This window comes from Elephas maximus, chromosome 4, assembly GCF_024166365.1.
Source record: "Elephas maximus indicus isolate mEleMax1 chromosome 4, mEleMax1 primary haplotype, whole genome shotgun sequence".
NCBI lineage: Eukaryota > Metazoa > Chordata > Mammalia > Proboscidea > Elephantidae > Elephas > Elephas maximus.
Genome location: NC_064822.1, coordinates 138,886,320 through 138,906,384, shown reverse-complemented (window position 1 = coordinate 138,906,384; position 20,065 = coordinate 138,886,320). Strand labels below are relative to the sequence as shown.

Below are 20,065 nucleotides of genomic sequence, written 5' to 3'. Positions count from 1 at the left end.
CAAATTTGCAGGTCAGGCAGCAGGCTAGAGACTTCTACACGCTTGTTGTTGTTAGGTGCCATCAAATTGGCTCCAACTCACAGCAACCCTATGTATAACAGAACGAAACACTGCCCGGTCCTGCATCATCCTCACAATTGTTACAGCCACTGTGTCAATCCATATCATTGAGGGTCTTCCTCTCTTTCACTGACCCTCTACCAAGCAGGACATCCTTCTCCAGAGACTGATCCCTCTTGACATGTCCAAAGTATGTGAGACATAGTCTCACCACCCTTGCTTCTAAGGAGCATTCTGGTTGTACTTCTTCCAAGACAGATTTATTTGTTCTTTTGGCAGTCCATGGTATATTCAATATTCTTCTCCAACACAATTCAAAGGTGTCAATTCCTCTTCAGTCTTCTTTATTCATCATCCAGCTTTCACAATGCACAGGAGGTGACTGAAAACACCACGGCTTGGGTCACCCACACCTTAGTCTTCAAGATGACATCCTTGCTTTTCAACACTTCAATGAGATCTTTTGCAGCCGATTTTCCCAATGCAACATGTCTTTTGATTCCTTGACTGCTGTTTCTATGGGTGTTAACTGTGGATCCAAGAAAAATGAAATCCTTGACAACTGCAATCTTTTCTCCGTTTATCATGATATTGCTTATTGGTCCAGTTGTCAGGATTGTTGTTTTATGTTGAGGTGCAATCTATACTGATTTTCATCAGTAAGTGCTTCAGGTCCTCTTCACCTTCAGCAAGCAAGGTTGTGTCATCTGCGTATCGCTGGTTGTTAATGAGTCTTCCTCCAACCCTGATGTCCCATTCTTCTTGATACAGTCCAGCTTCTCAGATTATCTGCTCAGCACACAGATTGAATAGGTATGGTGAAAGGATACAACCCTGACACACACCTTTCCTGACTTTAAACCAATCGGTATTCCCTTGTTCTGTTCAAAGGACAACCTCTTCATCTATGTAGAGGTTCCTCACGAGCACAATTAAGTGTGCTGGAATTCGCATTCTTCGCAATGCTATCCATAATTTTTATGATCCACACAGTTGAGTGTCTTTGCATAGTCAATAAAACACAGGTAGACATTTTTCTGGTATTCTCTGCTTTCAGCCAGGATCCATCTGACATCAGCAACAATACCCCTGGTTCCACGCCCTCTTCTGGATCTGGCTTGAATTTCTGGCAGTTCCTGTCGATATACAGCTGCAGCTGCTTTTAAATGATCTTCAGCAAAATTTTATTTGTGTATGATATTGTTTGATAATTTCTGCATTCACGGGATCACCTTTCTTGGGAATTGGCATAAATATTAGATCTCTTCCCGTCGGTTGGGCATGTAGCTGTCTTCCAAATTTCTTGGCACAGATGAGTGAGTACTTCCAGCGCTGCATCCATTTGCTGAAACATCTCAATTGGTATTCCGTCAATTCCTGAAGCCTTGTTTCTCACCAATGCCTTCAGGGCGGCTTGGACTTCTTCCTTCAGTACCATTGGTTCCTGTTCATATGGTACCTCCTGAAATGGCTGAACGCTGACCAATTCTTTTTGGTACAGTGACTCTGGGTATTTCTTCCATCTTCTTTTCATGCTTCCTGAGTCATTTAATATTTTCCCCATAGAATCCTTCAATATTGCAATTGGAGACTTGAATTTTTTCTTCAGTTCTTTCAACTTGAGAAATGCAGAGTGTGTTCTTCCCTTTTGGTCTTCTATCTCCAGGTCTTAGAGACTTCTGCATGCTTATGTCCTAAGAACCTGAAGGTCAGGCGATGAGAAGAGTGCAGGGTCAAGGAAGAGAGCTAGCTTTGCCAGAATATTCATTTACATAGTAGAGGCAGGCCGCACCCCCCAAGGAAGCTCCGTTTTCACTGACTGGCTGCTCACATCAGATCACAAATGGAAAGTGATTATATAGTGTCTGTCCAAACACTGAGAATCACAGCCTAGCCAAGGCGACACATAACATTAACCATCGCACACAATGACCCCATGTGACAGAGCAGAACTGCCCCATTAGGTTTTCTAGGCTTAGATCTTTATTAAATTTTTATGGGTGCAGACTGTGAGGTTTTTCTCCCTCGGAGCCACTGGGTGGGTTCGAACTGCTAACCTTTCAGTTAGTAGCCAACTACTTAACCATCAATGTAATGCACATCATTAATAGAGTGAAGGGGGAAAAAAACATACGATTTTCTTGGCTGATGTACAAAAAGCAATTGACAAAATGTGACACCTTTTCATGATTAAAAAAACACTCAAAAAACTAGGAATAGAAGGGAACTTCCTCAATGTGCTAAAGAGCATCTATGAAAAACCCACAGCTAACATCATAGTCAATGCGAAAGACTGAAAGCTTTCCCCCCAAGATGAGGGATAAACAAGGACGCCTACTTTCACCACCGCTATTCAACACTGCACTGAAAGATCTTGCCAGAGCTACTGGGGGAGAAAAATAAATAAAAAGCATCCAAGTTGGAAAGAAAGAAGTAAAACTATCTCTGTCCGCAGAAGACATGATCCTATATATAGAAAATGCCAAAGAATTCACAAGAAAGCTACCTAAGCCAATAAGCAATTCCTCAAAGCTGCAAAGCACAAGATCAATATAAAAAAAATCAGTTGGGTTTCCATATACTAAAACCCAAAAACCCATATGCTAGCACTGAAAAATCTGATAATGAAATCAAGAAAACAATTCCTTTTACAATAGCATCCAAAAGAATAAAATACATAGGAATAAATTTAACCAAGAAGGTAAAAAACTTGTATACTGAAAACTATCAAACATTACTGAAAGAAAGTTAATAAAGGCTTAAGTAAATGGAAAGACATCCTGTGTTTACGGACTGGAACACTTAGTAAAGAGGCAATACTAACAACAGTAAACCACAGATTCAATCCAATCCCTATCAATATTTCAACAGATTTTTTTGCAGAAACGGCCAACCCTAAAGTGTATATGAAATTGAAAGGGGCCCCAAATGGCCAGAACAATCTTGAAAAAAAAAAAAAAACAGGTTAGAAGACCCAGACTTCTTGATTTCAAAATTTACTACAATCCTACCAGTAATCGAAACACTGCGTTGCTGGCATAAGGATAGACACAAAGACCACTGCAATAGAATTGAGAGTCCAGAAATAAATCCATACATCTATGGCCATCTTGATTTTCAACAAGGATGCCAAGAACATTCAATGGAGAAAGAACAGTGTCTTCAACAAATCGTGCTAGGACAAGAGGATATTCACATGCAAATAATTAAACTGGTCCCATACCTCACGCCATACACAAAAATTTAACTCAAAATGGATCAATAGCCTAAATACTAGAGCTGAAACCATGAAACTCTTAGGAAAAAATATAGGGGTTAATCTTTATGACCTTAGATTTAGCAATGGATTCTTAAATATAACATCAAAAGCATAAGCAACAAAATATAAATTAACTGAACTGCAACAAAATTAGAAAACTTTTCCACATCGAAGGACATTATTAAGAAAGAGAAAAGACAACCACCAAAATAAAATATTTGCATACCATGTATTTGATAATCATCTAGTATCTAGGATATACAAAAAATTCTTACAACTCAACAACAAAAAGACAAACAACCCAATTAAAAAATGGGGAAAGGACTTGCCATAGACATTTCCCCAAAGATATACAAATGGCCTACAAGCACATGAAAAGATGCTCATCATTTTAAAAACTGCTTGGAGGCAGGCGGCGTCTGACCTCCTCCAACCCCACAAGGAGAACCAAGATGAACAGCAGAAGGCTGACTCCTGAGGTGGAGGCCAAACAAGCCTCTGCCATCATTACCAACTCTGGTACCAATCATCCCTCCCACAGCACTGTATTGGGTTCATTGCAAGGCCACACAGAACTCACAGACCACACTCACGATTATTGGTTTATTAGGGAAGTTAAGAGTAACAATTCAGGCTCAGGAACACTCAAGATACAGTTCTCCCATCAGGATAGCTTCTCCCAGCTGTGCTCGAAGACATGCCTCTCCCTGGCCCTTAGTCTCTACTCAAAAGCACTTAGCTTTCTCTTTCTGTGGGCCAGGAAGCCCACCACACCATCTCCTGCTGCCAGGTATCTCCCTTCTTGGTGGTGGGCTTCTCTCTGCTCTAGAATTGGATCTCTTTGAAGGCAAAACTGACCAATCCTCTTGGTAGGCCGCTATTATCCTATTACAAAATCACCGGGGTAGGAGTTACAAGACATGGCTAGAAAGGCCACACACAAAAGTAATTAATCTATCTCATCATTTTTGTCATTAGGAAAATGCAAATCAAAACCACAGTGTGATATCACTTCACACCCAATGGGATGACTATAATTAAAAAAAAAAAAAGAAATAATAAGAGTTGGCAACGATAAGGAGAAATTGGAACCCCTGTCCACTGCTGATGGGCACATAAAATGGTGCAGCCACTATGGAAAACAGTTGAGTGGTTTCTCAAAAACTATGACCCAATAATCCTATATTCTATAATAGAATTACTATATGACCCAGTTAAAGTTAGGAAAGGTGTGTGTTAGGGTCGTATTTTTTCACCATACCTATTCAATCTGTATGCTCAGCAAATAATACAAGAAGCTGGACTATATGAAGAAGAACGGGGCATCAGGATTGGAGAAAGACTCATTAACAACCTGTGTCATGCAGATGACAGAACTTTGATTGCTGAAAATGAAAAAGACTTGAAGCATTTACTAATAAAGATCAAAGACCACAGCCTTCAGTATGGATTGCACCTCAACATAAAGAAAACAAAAATCCTCACAACTGGACCAATGAGCAACATCATGATAAACGGAGAAAAGATTGAAGTTGTCAAGGATTTCATTTTACTTGGATCCACAATGAATGCCCACAGGAACAGCAGTCAAGAAATCAAAAGACGCATTGCATTGACCAAATCTGCTGCAAAGGGCCTCTTTAAAGTGTTAAAGAGCAAAGATGTCACCTTGAAGACTAAGGTGCACCTGACCCAAGCCATGGTATTTTCAATTGCCTCATATGCATGTGAAAGCTGGACAGTGAATAAGGAAAACCAAAGAAGAACTGACACCTCTGAATTGTGGTGTTGGTGAAGAATATTGAATATACCACGGACTGCCAAAAGAACGAACAAATCTGTCTTAGGAGAAGTACACCCAGAATGCTCCTTAGAAGGAAGGGTGGCAAGGCTGCGTCTCACATACTTTGGACATGTTGTCAGGAGGGATCAGTCCCTGGAGGAAGACATCACGCTTGCAAAGTACAGGGTCAGCAGAAAAGAGGAAGACCCTCAATGAGGTGGACTGACAGAGTAGCTGCAACAATCAGCTCAAGCATAACAACAATTGTAAGGATGGCACAGGACCAGGCAGTGTTTCTTTCTGTTGTGCACAGAGTTGCTATGGGTTGGAACCAACTCAACAGCACCTAAAAACAACAATATGACCCAGCAATTCTACACAAAAGAACTGAAAACAACTGTCAAAGAAATACTTGTACACAAATAGCCTTAGCAGCACTTAACTATAGCCAAAAGGTTGAAACGACCCAAATGTCCATCAACAAATGGATTGATTAACAAAACGTGGTGTATATATATACACAATGGAGTATTATTCTGCCATAAAAGTTTTGACGTACTGATACATGCTATAACACAGATGAATCTTGAAAACATTATGCTAAGTGAAGAAGCCAGCCACAAAAGGTCATGTTTTATGAGTCCATTTATATGAACTATCTAAAACAGATAAATCCATAAAGACAGCAAATTAGCAGTTGCCAGGTGCTGGAGGGAAGGAAGAATGGGGACTGACTGCTTAATGGGTATGAGGTTTTCTATTCTGGTGATGAAAACATGAATACATTACATGCCACTGAATTGTATACTTCGAAATGGTTAATTTTATGTTATATGAACTTTACTTTGATTTTTGAAAAGCTGAGAGAACTAAAAGAGGAAATAGACAAATTCATACTTAGGATTGGAGACTTCATCATCCCTCTCTCAACAATTAACACAGCAACCAAACAGAAGATCAGCAAAGATACAAAAAACTAATAATATCATTAACAAACAAGATCTAATTGACATTTATGGAACACTCCATCCCACATTCCTTTTAAGTGTCCATGGATCACATGCCAGGACAACCATATCCTGGGCCATAAAACAAATTACAACAAATTTAAAAGAATTAAAATTCTGCAGTGTGTGTTCTCTTGTCACAAGGAAATCAGTTAATAGAAAGAGAACAGGAAAATCTCCAAACACTTGGAAAGTAATCAACATACTTCTAAATGATCCAGTAGTCAAACAGGAAGTCTTAAGGGAAATAAAAATATACATACTGAAATGAATGACAATGGAAATTTGCAGGACACAGCTGAAGCAGTGCTGAGAGGATAATTTATAGAACACATTAGAAAAGAAAAAAAGTCTGAAATCAATAATCTAAGCTCCCACCTCAAGAACTGAGAAAAATGAGCAAAATAAAAGCAAAGCAAGCAGAAGAAAGAGATTAATAAATTTAGAAAGAGAAATCAATGAAATTGAAAACAGAAAAATAGCAAAAATTAATGAAACAAAGAGCTGGTTCGTTAAAAAGATCAGTTAAATTGACAAACCTCTCACAAGACTGACAAAGTAAAAGAAAAGAGATGACACATATCAGTAACACCAGGAATGAAACAAAAGATATCACTATAGATCCTGCAGAAATCAAAACAATTAAGGGAATACTCATAAAACTCTACACGCATACATTTGAAAACTTAGATAAAATGTACCATCCCTCAAAAAACACAAACTACCGCAACTCACTCAATATGAAATAGATGATTTGAATAACCCTTTAACTTTTATGGAACTGAATTTGAAATTAACTCCAAGGAGAAAAAATCCCTGAGCCTAGATAGCGTCACTAATGAATTCTACCAAATGTTTAAGAAAAAAATTAACATTGATTCTACAAATCTCTTCCAGAAAACAAGAGTAAGAAAACATTTTCCAATTCTTTTTATGAAGCTGTTACCCCAATACTAAAACCAAAGACAGTACCAAAAAAAAAAAACCAATATCCCTCATGAATGAATGTAAATATCAGCAAACAGAATTCAGCAACATATAAAAAGAATTACACAACATTAGCAAGCAAGGCTCATTCCACGTATGCATGCTGATTTAGTATTGGAAAATTATTGTAATTCACCATATTATAAGCTAAAGAAGAAAAGTCGTATGACTGTATCAACTGATGCAGAAAAAGCATTTGGTAAAATTCAACACCCATTCATTGATAATAACTCTCAGAAAAACAAGCACATAGGGCAACTTACTCAGTTTGATAAAAGAGCATCTACAAAAACCTACAAGTAACATTACATTGGGAGCTCTGGTGGTGCAGTGGTTAAGCGCTCAGCTGCTAACCAAAAAGTCGGCAGTTCAAACCCACCAAACACACCACGAGAGAAAGATTTAGCAGTCAGCTTCCATCAAGATTAATAGCCAAGTCAGCACAACTGGACTCAACCAAACGCTAAGAAGTTTCCCAAACACTTTAAGGGACAGAGTAGCTGGGGCTGGGATCCAGGAGCCACAGTTTTGGAGATCATCTAGGTCAACTGGCCTAACAAAGTTTATTAAGAAAACATTCTGCGTCCCATTTTAGTGAGTCGCATCTGGGGTCTTAAAAGCTTGCAAGCAGCCATCTAAGATGCATCAACTGGTCCCAATCCACCTGGAGCAAAGGAGAAGAACACCAAAGACACAAGGAAAATATGAGCCCAGGCCACAAAAGGGCCACATAAGCCAGAGACTCCATCAGCCTGAGACCAGAAGACCTAGATGGTACCCAGCTACCATCAATGATCGCCCTGACAGGAAACACAACAGAGAGTCCATGACGGAGGAGAAAAGTGGGGTGCAGAACTGAGATTCACATAAAAAGACCAGACTTAACGGTCCGACTGAGACTGGAGGAACCCCCGAAGCCATGTCCCCAGGCACTCTGTTAACCCAGAACTAAAACCATTCCTGAAGCCCACTCTTCAGACAAAGATTACATTGGACATAAAATATTACTTGTGAAGAGTGTGCTTCTTAGTTCAAACAGATACATGAGACCAAATGGGTGTCTCCTGTTTGCAGACAGGATAAGAAGGCAGGAAGAGACAGGACCTGGTTGGATGAACACAGGAAACCTGGGGTGGAAAGGCGGAGTGGGCTGTCACATTACGGGAACTGCAACTAATGTCACATAACAGAGTGTGTATACATTTTTGTATGAGAAATTAAATTCAGCTGTAAACTTTCACCTAAAGCACGATAGAAAAAAAAATTAATAGCCTTGGAGGCCCTCTGGGGCAGTTCTACTCTGTCCTATAGAGTTGTCCTATATAAGTCAGAGTTGACTCCATAGCAACAGCTTTTAACAACATTACACTTAATGATGAAAGACAATGTTTTCCATTTAACATCAAGAAAAAAAGCAAGAATGCCTGCTCTCATTGTTCTTATTCAACACAGTGCTGAAAGATCTAGCCAATGCAACGAGGCAAAAAAATGAAAATTAAAGGCATACAGGTTCGAAAGGAAAATACAAAACTGTCCCTATTTGTAGATGATATGATTGTCTCATAGAAAATCCCAGGAAACCTGCTGCATTGGGCAAATCTGCTGCAAAAGACCTCTTTAAAGTGTTAAAAGGCAAAGCTATCACCTTGAACACTAAGATATGCCTGACCCAAGCCATGGTGTTTTCAATCACCTAATATGCATGCAACAGCTGGACTCTAAGTAAGGAAGACCGAAGAAGAATTGACGCCTTTGAATTGTGGTGTTGGAGAATACTGAATATACCAAGGACTGTCAAAAGAATGAACAAATCTGTCTTGGAAGAAGTACAACCAGGATGCTCCTTAGAAGCAAGAATGGCGAGACTAAGTCTCACATACTTTGGACATGTTATCAGGATGGATCTGGAGAACATCATGCCTGGTACGGTAAAGAGAGGGTCAGCGAAAAAGAGGAAGACCCTCAATGAGATAGATGGACACAGTGGCTGCAACGATGGACTCAGCACAGCAACAATTGTGAGGATGGCGCAGGACCAGACAGTGCTTCGTTCTGTTGTACATATGGTCGCTGTAAGTCGGAAGCAACTCAATGGCACCTGACAACAAAAACAACGTATCTTTGATGGCTACCACAGCAGACAGCACAGGTCCGGAGTTTACGAAGAATGGGACAGATCATTATGTGCTAAAATAGAAGTCCAAACTGTATTCAGGAAAAAATGCAAATTTTTTTTATCATACTGTATGAAATCATTTGTGTAGTAAATACAAAAAATATATATACAAGCATGTATATAAAAATATGGATTCCTGGTGGCTCAGTGGTTAAGAGCGTGGCTACTTAACTAAAAAAGGTCAGCAGTTCAAATCCACCAGCAGCTCCTTGGAAACCCTATGGAGCAGTTCTACTCTGTCCTATAGGGTCACTATGAGTCAGAATCAAGTTGATGGCAACAGGTATATAAACATATATATTTCTACATGCAAAGAAAATGTCTGAGTGGACACAAAAGTAGAGGAACCTCTGAGGAACGAGACAAGTATGTGTTTGGCAGGAGCAGACAACTGTGAGACTTTTATCTGCATCTATACAAAAACCAAACGAAACCCGTTTCAGTCAGGTTCATTCCAGTCCATAGTGATAGAGAACAGAGTAGAACTGAGCCACAGGGTTTCCAAGGATCGGCTGGTAGATGTGAACTGCCATCTGTTTGTTTAGTAGCCGTATCACATAACCACTGCGCCACCAGGGCTCCAAGCCTCCAACTGACAGAATACCAACTGAGATGTTTCAACAAACACGCAGCACTGGAGGCGCCCACCAGTCTACACCAAGAAACGTGGAAGACAGCTACCTGGCCAACCTACTGGAAGAGATCCATACTTGTGCCCATTTCAAAGAAAGATGATTCAACAGAATGTGGACATTTTCTAACAGTATTATTAATATTACCACAAGTAAAATATTGCTTTTTCACTGGCGAATTCTTTTCAGAAGTTGACTGCCAGGTTCTTCTTCCTAGTCTGTCTTAGTTTGGAAGCTCAGCTGAAACCTGTCCACCACAGGTGACCCTGTTGGTATTTAAATACTGGTGGCATAGCTCCCAGCATCAGAGCAACACACAAGCCCCCACAGTACGACAAACTGACAGACGCATGGAGTCCTGGTGGCTCAGTGCGGCTGATAACCAAAAGGCTGGCAGTTCACATCCACCAACCGCTTCTTGGAAACCCTATGAACAGTTCTACAAGAATGAACAAATCTGTCCTGGAAGAAGTACAACCAGAATGCTCCTTAGAAGCAAGGACGGAGAGTCTACGTCTCACATACTTTGGACTTGTTATCAAAAGAGATCAGTTCCTGGAGAAGGACATCATGCTTGGTAAAGCAGAAGGTCAGCAAAAAAGAGGAAGACCCTCAGTGAGACAATGGGTTCAAGAATATCAACAACTGTGAGGATGGCACAGGACTGGGCAGTATTTCATTCTGTTGTGCATAGGGTCGCTAGGAGTCAGAACCCACTTGACAGCGCCTAACAACAATAACTACAACAAAACTTTGCTGAAGATAATTCGATAATGGTTGCAGCAGTACACTGACAGGGAACTGCCAGAAATTCAAGCCGGATTTATAAGAGGATGTGGAACCAGGGATATCACTGCTGATGTCAGATGGATCTTGGCTGAAAGGAAATATCAGAAAAATGTTTACCTGTGTTTTACTGACTACACAAAGGCATTCAACAGTGTGGATCATAACAAATTATGGATAACATTGCAAAAAATGGAAATCTCAGAACACTTAATTGTGCTCATGGGGAACCTATACATAGACCAAAAGGAGATCATTCAAACAGAAAACGGGGATACTGTGAGGTTTAAAGTCAGGAAAGGTGTGTGTCAGGGCTGTATCCTTTCACCATACTTATTCAATCCGTATGCTGGGCAAACAATCCAAGAAATTTGGATCAAGAAAAATGCGGCATCAGAAATGGAGAAAGACTCAGTAAACAGCCTGCGATATACAGATGATACAACCTTGTATCAGCAAGGTCGGCAGTTCAAATCCACCATCTGCTCCTTGGAAACACTATGGAGCAGCTCTACAAAGAATACAGAAGACTGAAGAACTGATGCCCTTTGAATTATGGTGCTTGTGAAGAATATTCAATATACCATGGTCTGCCAGAAGAACAAATAAATCTGCCTTGGAAGAAGTACAACCAGAAAGCTTCTTAAAAGAGAGATTTCATTTCATATACCTTGGGCATGTTAGCACCAGGAGTGACCAGTCCCTGAAGAAGGACATCATGTTTGACAAAGTAGAGGGTCAGCGAAAAAGAGAAACACGCTCAGTGAGATGAACTGACGCAGTGGCTCCAACAATGGGCTCAAAAATAGCAAAGACTGGGGGGATGGTGCAGGATCAGGTAGTGTTTCATTTTATTGTACACAGGATCACTTAGCAGGAATGGATTTGAAGGCACTTAACAACAACACTCTTTATGGAACCTGACTGCCACATCCTTCCCAGCGGAGGGTGGTGGGTTCAAACCACGGACCATTCAGTTAGCAGCAGAGCACTTTAACCACTGTGCCACCAGGGTCCCTTTCCTCAAACTCCAGAAGCAACCAATTTTAATTATTTTAGCTACTCAGTTGCATCCATACATCTGTATACTATTTTTTGATTTATCAACTTGAGATTTTACTGCCTTCCTTCCACAACGTTGATAGCTAACATTTATTGTGTTTACTATGTGCCAGGTACAGAGCTTTACATGTATTAACTCATTTAATCCTCACAACAACCACATGAGGTGGGTACCACTATATCCCCATTGACTGAAAAATTGGGGTCATGGTGCTGTGCCATTGCGTCGACTCCGATTCACAGAGACCCTGTAGGGCAAAGCAGCACTGCCCCCACAGGGTTTCCAAGGCTATAATCTTTATGGAAGCAGACTGCCATATCTTTGTCTCGCGGAATGGCTGGTGAATTCGAACTGCCAACCTTTCGGTTAGCATCCCTGTGCTTAACCACCATGCCACCAGGGTTCCCTGAAAAACTGAGGTACGGAAAGTAAAATAACTTGACATGGAGCCCAAGCCTAAGAAGTTGCAAAACCAAGACTTGAATGTAAACAGCCTAACACCAGAGCTCATTATATACTCTTACATCCACCCATTCCACAGTCCACTCTTAAATACTTTTGGGTTAATTCTCCCAAATTAAGTTAAAAAACTGAGCAAAGTGAAACAAAGGAGCCAAAACAGGAAAATGGTATTTCTCAAAACTGAACACACTTTTTTGGTTCTGTAAGTGACTAATTTTCAACCTTGGCTTTGCCACAATCCATGAACTCACCAATTCATCACCATTTCATTTTACATATATTGACTCAGTATATGCTTATGGTACTATGTTCAAATCTAAATTGTAATCACATGATCTATTGCATTTTTTGCTGAATAAAAAAAAGGTATCAGCTCCTAGAGACTGCAGAAGATTGCTCTGAAGAGAAAATACGTGCTGGTAACCTATCAGAGGGAAATAAAGGCAATTTTCAAAATAACTTTCTATCGGCTTTTTGAAAACAAATTACAAAACTTGTTTACATATGTACACACACGTGTATCTCTATACACATAATAGGGCAAAAATAATAATGGAAAAAGGCAAAATAACTTTCACTAAGGAAAAGCTTCAGAAGGTAGATTCTACGAAATCTGTGAAGACAGTAGACCTAGTCATGTTTTAGTTTAATATTCTAAACAAAAGAAATGTCATTAACTAGAGAAAAAGCAGTAGCAGAAGTTCTGAAATTAAGAAAAAAAGGAAGACAGATGAAAGCCCTAGATAATTAGGCAATCCAGTTCAAAGCTCTGAGTCAGAGCTTTCTGAAGCAGAGAGCCCCTGTAACACTCCAGCAGAAAGGGATATTGTCGCCTCATTCCATTAAAGGGCAGAGACAGCTTACTAAGGATGTACTAGTGGATGAAATCGAAGACTGCTGATAGCAAGTCAGCTGGACCCGTAGACCAAACTATGGTCTCTGTCCCTCTACCAAGGTCTTTCTTCTAACCATTCTGGATGGCAGGGATCTGACATGGCTTATAGGCTATGCTACTCAATTCAGCACTTAATTGGATTCTTTTAAGTGTTTCACATGTATATACCTTCCCAACTAGGTCATTAACCTCGGGTGAGCTAAAGTTATCCTATTTATTTTCTTTTCACTCATATAACCTAGCACAGTGCTATGTACCTAATGGGCAATCAAAAGGCTGATCTTGAAAAATCACAACTTACAATCAGAACATGGAGCTGAAGAAATCTTAGAGATCACCTAGTCTAGCATCTTAATTTAAAAGAAAGAAACTGGAAGCGGTTATATAACCACTAGCTCAGTCACAGCACCCTAAAATGCTGATTTGCAGTTTTTCCAGTGTACTAAAGAGCCTCTAATTTCTTTCATTACAATAAAATGAATAACCACCTATTTCATAAGGAAACAAAACACAAACAGCTTCCCTTTTAGTAGGTATTAGAGCCCTGGTGGTGCAGTGGTTAAGAGCTCAGCTGCTAATCAAAAGTTCGGCAGTTTGAATCCACTATCCACTCCTTGGAAACCCTATGATGCAGTTCTACTCTGTCCTATAGGGTAACTGTGAGTCGGAATGGACTTGATGGCAATAGGTTTTTGTTTTTGGTTTTCAGTATGTACTATACGTCAGCGCCTTCAGGTTAGACTTGGTTGGCAGCCTGCGCATCTAGGTCTTTGATGACTGCTTTATAAACACTATCTCACTTAACCCACACAATAACTCTTAGAAGTAGGTACTATTAATCCAATTTTACAAATAAGAAAAATGTAATTTGACTATGACGACAGTAAGTGGCGTAACCCAGATTAAACCCCAAGCCAGTCTGTCAGCAGTGTCTCAACTCTTGCCATGTATGCTATATTGCCTATCATTGAATTTACCATAAAAATCCTCAAGTCTTACAAGCGCAGCACAGTGCCTGATTCAATCCGAGATAAACAAACGTATAAACGCTTAGCTAAGTGTGTAAATTATTTAATTAATTAAAAAGCAAGGATCTCTTACAACAAGTACCTCTAAAACACAGGTAATTACATAACCCACTAAGAAAGGTTCTAATAGTGAAGAATTTGCATACTAAAGAGAGATTTGAGCAATGGTTAATTTCTTTATCCTACAAATAATCCATCTGTTCAACAAATATTTAGTGAGAAACTACTTTGTGACCAACACAGTACTAAGTCCAAAGATAAGAAGTAAAATAAAACTTGTTCCTGTTTATCCCTCCTTCCTCTGATAGAGGAAAAGGACATACATGCACTTACAATGTGCCAGTTCTTCAACCTCCGCCTATAGTCTCTCCTAATCCCTTACGTGGACTGGCAGAAGAGGAAACAAATCTGTCTTGGAAGAAGTACAGCCAGAATCCTCCTTGGAAGTGAGGAAGGCGAGACTTTGTCTCATGTACTTTGGACATGTTATCAGGAGGGACCAGTCCCTGGAGAAGGACATCATGCTTGGTAAAGTCAAGAATCAGCAAAAAAAAAAAAGAAGGCCCTCAATGAGATGGACTGACACAGTGGCTACAACAATGGGCTCAAACACAGGAATGAGAATGGCACAGGACCAGGCAACGTTTTGTTCTGTTGTACATAAGGTCGCTATGGGTCGGAACCAACTCAACAGCACCTAGTAACAATTCCTTACTGCCCAATAAACTAGGCAACATCTCCATTCTGTGACAAACGAATGCAGGCATAAAGAAATCAAGTACTTATCTCAGGTCATGTAATACTGCAAATCCAAAATCGAAACCCAAGACTGTTTGACTCAAAGTCTATGTTCTCTCCAAAAAGGGGCTAAAGGTGTTATTAATTCATTTGCTTACCAAAACAGAGAATGGGTTCTTTTCAAGGGCAAATGAAAACTATGTTTATTTAAAAAAAGAAACATATCTCATTTAATCCTTGCAACAGCTTATTAGGTAAGCTTATTATTTCCCAGGACTCCCTGGGTGGGACAAATGGTTATGTGCTCAGCTACTAACCGAAAGGATGGCAGTTTGAACTTACCCAGAGGTGTCTCAGAAGAAAGGCCTAGCAATCTGCTTCCGAAAGGTCACAGCCATGAAAACCCTATGGAGTGCAGTTCTATTCTGCAACACATGGGGTTGCCATGAGTTGAAAGTGCCTAGACTGGCAACTTTTTTGTTTTTGTTGTTATTCCATTATTACTTTGCTGCTAACCAAAAGGTCAGAGGCTCAAACCCACCAGCCACTCTGTGGGAGAAAGATGTGGCAGTCTGTTTTTGTATGCACTAAAAAAAAAAAAAACACCAAACCCGTTGCCATTCACTCCATCCCGACTCACGGCAACCCTATAGGACAGCGTAGAACTGCTCCATAGGGTTTCCAAGGAGCAACTGATGGATTCAAACTGCCAACTCTTTGGTTAGCAGCCAAACTCTTAACCACTACGTCACCAGGGCTCCTTGTAAAGATTACAGCCTTCGAAACACTAAGGGGAAGTTCTACTCTGTCCTGTGAAGTCCCTATAAGTCGGACTGACTTGATGGCAATGGGATGTGATACAATGACCTGGTTATTATAAATGAAGAAGCTAGAGCTCAGATAATTAGCTTGGCCAAGAACAACTGCTAGGAAGTAGCAGAATGTACCAGGTCCGTACCAAGTGTTAATATAACAGTAACTGCGTGAAGAAAGCAGGAAGACCTCAGCCCGTATAGTTACAAGCTTAAGACACAAAGCATCAAAGCTAATCAGATCTTGCTTTTATTGAGTTAAAAGGAATGGGAGATACCATTTATTCCAACTCCCACTTTTGTTGTTGTCGAATCGATTCTCATTCATAGCAACCCTATAGGAAGAGTAGAACTGCCCCATTGGGCTTTCTAGGCTGCAATCTTTACGGGAACAGATAACCAAGTCTTTTCTCCAGCAGTGTGGCTGGTGGGTTATAACTGCTGACCTTCCAGTTAGCAGCCCAGCGCTTAATTAGCAGCCCAGCATTAACCATTGATCCACCACGCTCCTAATTTTAAAGACGAGGAAATCAATTTTCTAGTAATACATTAACGGTCAACTTGAAGATTGGTCTCTAAACTTCAAGCCTACTGTCCATTCCATTATACCAAGCAATTGCTGGATTTGTTACAAGTTAAAATTACTCTTAAGGTAGCAAATACCATACTATTTTACAAAGCAAAAGTTTATGAAAAACAGAATGTTAAAATACACAGAATAAACATTTCAGTATTTGAAATACTTTCTCCGGAACATATAAATAGAAATATTTCTTAGAAAAATTTTCAGTGCATTATATGAAAACTACTTCATCTATTTCTTGACATATCCTAGCAGCACAATGGTTAAAGTGCTCAGATGCTAACTGAAAGGCTGGAGGTTCTGTTTGAACCCACCGGCCGGTCTTTGGGAGAAAGATGTGGCAGCCTTGGAAATTCTATGGGCCATCCTATTTTGTCCTATAGGACCACTATGAGTCAATGGCAATGTGTTTTTTGGTTTTGTTTTTTTTTTTAAGTATGAACCAAAAGAGAGATGTCTGCTATGCCAGTTCAAAAAATGTTACTACTTTTATCAAAAAAAGTTTAGTCTTACTATACAGTTCCATTTGTCATAAATCCAGAGCTGCTGTTGTTCTGTGTCATCAAGTTGGTTCCTACTCATAGCAACCCTATGAACAATACAATGAACCACTGCCCTGTCCTGCACCATCCTCACAATCGTTGCTATGTTTGGCCCATTGTTGCAGTCACCATGTCAATCTATCTTGTTGAGCGTCTTCCCCTTTTCCGCTGACCCTCTGCTTCACCAAGCATGATGTCCTTCTCCAGGGACTGGATTCGCCTGATAACATACCCAAAGTACCAGAGATGAAGTCTCGCCATCCTCTACCTTCTAAGGAACATTCAAGACTGGCCAAGGCATAGTCCTAAGAAACTGTCCCATTTGTTTTTGATAAACCAAAGTGATGAACCATAAGATGGTTAAGTATTAACACACAGTATGGAAAAGTGCTTGTCTTTATTCACATTTTACAAAAAAAAAAAAAAAAGCAAGCACAGTACAGACCAAACTCCAGCAATAAACAGAATCATTCTAATGCATAACCAACCACCTGGTAGAGACTTCCATGTTTCCCCACCGGATTCACACCGATTGTCTTCATCCCTCAACCTCATAAAAACTATCCCAGTTCTTCAGAAAGCAGTGCCCCCACCCCATCCGCACATCACTGCGGTTCACTGAGAGCTAGAATTGCTCCCAGGCCTGAACTAGCACTAGCTCAGCCATAAACTAAGAGGTAAACAAGTACAGAATATGACCGATCCTGGAGCGCGGCACTGTTTACTTACATGGGAAGATACTCATGTTGTGATGGGAAACGTGTTGCACTACCGTCCTCCGGTTTCTTACAAAAAACAATACTTTGACAAGTTAATGTGAGAGCGAGGCTAGAATTCTCAAAAGTTTTGACCTCTCTTTTTAATCGCTTAAGGACAAACGCTCAAATGAGGGCACCGACACAAGGTGCCCCAAGGTGCCGCGTATGGCACAACCTGGAAGGTCATCACTTTGCCCAACAAACTGTGTTTTTACTCTACACTCCCCCACAGTGAGTTAAATGGTAGAGCCAGGTACTGTCATTCACCCCTAACGAAGGAAAAGAGAAGAAATCAAAACCAGACGCGCTTCCCTCTCGTCCCCAAGAGATTTGAAGCAAGGCTAGGGGGTTAAGCTGCGGTTCCAAATCAGCACCAGGCCCCCACCACCTCTGCATCCGCGAGCACGGCGACAGAGCAGAACCATAAACACCTCCACCTCTCCTCCAGGCACTGCCAGGGACTCAGTCCCAGAGACCGCCCCGGCCGGGCCCGCCCCGCTATCTCCTCCCCCGTTATCCGCTCGCAGCCGCTCTCGGGCCTGAATTCGCCTCCCCGCCCTCCCCAACCTCGGCACGTTTCAGTGCCCCACACATGCAAACCAGCGCCCTCCGCTAGTCTGAGGGAGAAAGGTTGGGGGTACGCAGAGCGAGAAATGCGCTCAGCGCAGTACCTCACCTCAGGATGGAGAAGGGGTACGCAGCCCGCTTCGGTATCGTACTCATCCGGGCCGTCCGCCATCTTGGTGTTAAATCCCTCCTCCCGCTGCATGCCGGGAGAAAGCGTTTCACCCTCGCGGGGCTCGGGCGAGGCGGAGGGCGAGCGCGAGCCCCGCCGGAGGCTACGCGGCCGCCTTCTCCTCCTACCCCTCCCCCCGTGACGCCCCCTCTGCTCCCCCCGCTTCTCGGAGGGCGCGGGTCCCTACGCGCGTGCGCGCGAGAGCGGCCGGCCCTGGGCGGGAGCTCGCTCTGCTGCACTGCGCTGGGGCTGGCGGACTGTTCTGGACGTGGGCGTCGCGGCCCGGGGGCGGGTCTCCGGCCGGAGGCAGATGTGTGCCTCTGGCCTCTTAGTGGAGGAGACGGTGGCGGCTGGACGACTGAGGCGTAAACTTGGGAAACCTAGCGCGGCGCGGGAGTCAAGACGGAGCGCCGGTTACCCGTAACCAAGGTCCAAGGTCCGCTCCCCCGACCGGCGGAGGCAGTCCTCGCCCCGCGCGCCCCGCTCGCTAGCTCGGGGACCCCTCCTCAGAGACCCGGGGAAACCATCACCCGACTCCAGGGAGGTTTTGGGCTCTCATGCTTAGGGACCGGAGAAGCACCGCGGCCGTCCTCACTCAAAAAAGGCCACCCGCATCCTATGCTTCCGCAGGGGGAAAGGGAGAGGAAACGCGGATAAAGCTTGGGGTTTCCTATTGGAAACGTCTTTTTTAAAAATGATAACGACCTGTCCTCGTTGATCTCGAATTAACAGTAACCATATAAAAAAAATTTTTTTTTGCGCGCAGAGCCCATCCCTCATGCACTACTTTAACCCAGGAACTTAGAATTGAAGTCATTTAAACTGAATTCGCTGAAATTCTAATCAGTTAAAATGACTAAAGCCATTTTTTTGGAAGGATATTGGGGCCTAGGAAGGGGCTGATAGGTCAGTGTTAGAAAGCATTTATCTTCGTTTTGACCTATGAAAAATTGTGAATCTAAACTGTTCGGGAATATTTACAGAGATCATAAAACAGAATATGACAGACACTGACACTAACCTGCCTCGTGTTACAACCAAATCATCCAAAAACTGTCAGGAACAAGCCTGCAGTTCGACATCATCAGATTTACTTATTGATCAGGAGGGAGAGCACTCCAGAGGAAGCGTAGTATAAGCTGGGCAAGAGGAAGGAGGAAGCGTCTTTTGTAAAGTTTGGGCTGCTGCCAAAGAAGTGTGATGAGGGCATAGGGAGATTGGGAATCAGTTATGGATTGGACACGGTTTCTGAGGCGGGATTAAAAGAAACAAGGATTAACTAGGGATTAGGTGCTGTCGTGAGGCGAGGGCAGTTTAGTAATTGATAACCCCAATGATAAATGAAAACAGCAAAGCAGGCCTGGAGCGTCATTGGTTAGAAAGCAGTAATAGCTCAAAGGAGAGGTCATTGTGGCATTTTACAGCGACTGCATGGCCTTGGGAGAAACAAGGTTTTCTGTTAATTTTGCAGCAGGTTTTATCTGTGCCTGCTCTCCCAGCACCACTGCATTTTATCTGTTCAGTCCCCACTGATTTTCATTCTTTTGATCCAGGACAGGTTTTAACTCTCTCACCCATCCTGCAGAACTAGACAGAGTCAGGGTTGTGTCTTTGGACACCGAACTGCTTTCAGACACGTGTAACATGAACAGAAATCATTTTTATTATCATTTTCATTTTGCCCCTTCCTACCATTATGTCAGGCATTTAGTGTAAGTAGAAAAAAGATAAGTGTAAGAAAAGTGTAAACAAGATAGT

The 20,065-nt window shown here is 41.7% G+C and overlaps 1 protein-coding gene and 1 long non-coding RNA gene across 8 annotated transcripts in view; one reads left to right on the top strand and one right to left on the bottom strand.

The window, feature by feature from the left end:
• Positions 1-18,421, bottom strand: part of ZDHHC17 (zinc finger DHHC-type palmitoyltransferase 17) — a 303,371-nt gene extending 284,950 nt beyond the window's left edge. For all 6 annotated transcript variants that reach the window (XR_007517284.1, XR_007517286.1, XR_007517287.1 and 3 more), the window contains exon 1: positions 18,248-18,421. Coding sequence is in view for 2 of the 6 variants with exons in the window: in XM_049883951.1 (XP_049739908.1) it covers positions 18,248-18,340 (93 nt within the window). In the remaining 4 variants the exon portion in view is untranslated. The remainder of the gene's footprint in view (positions 1-18,247) is intronic.
• A 97-nt stretch (positions 18,422-18,518) lies between these two features.
• Positions 18,519-20,065, top strand: part of LOC126075831 (uncharacterized) — a 73,050-nt gene continuing 71,503 nt past the window's right edge. For both annotated transcript variants that reach the window (XR_007517290.1, XR_007517289.1), the window contains exon 1: positions 18,519-18,743. This is a non-coding gene — a long non-coding RNA (uncharacterized LOC126075831). The remainder of the gene's footprint in view (positions 18,744-20,065) is intronic.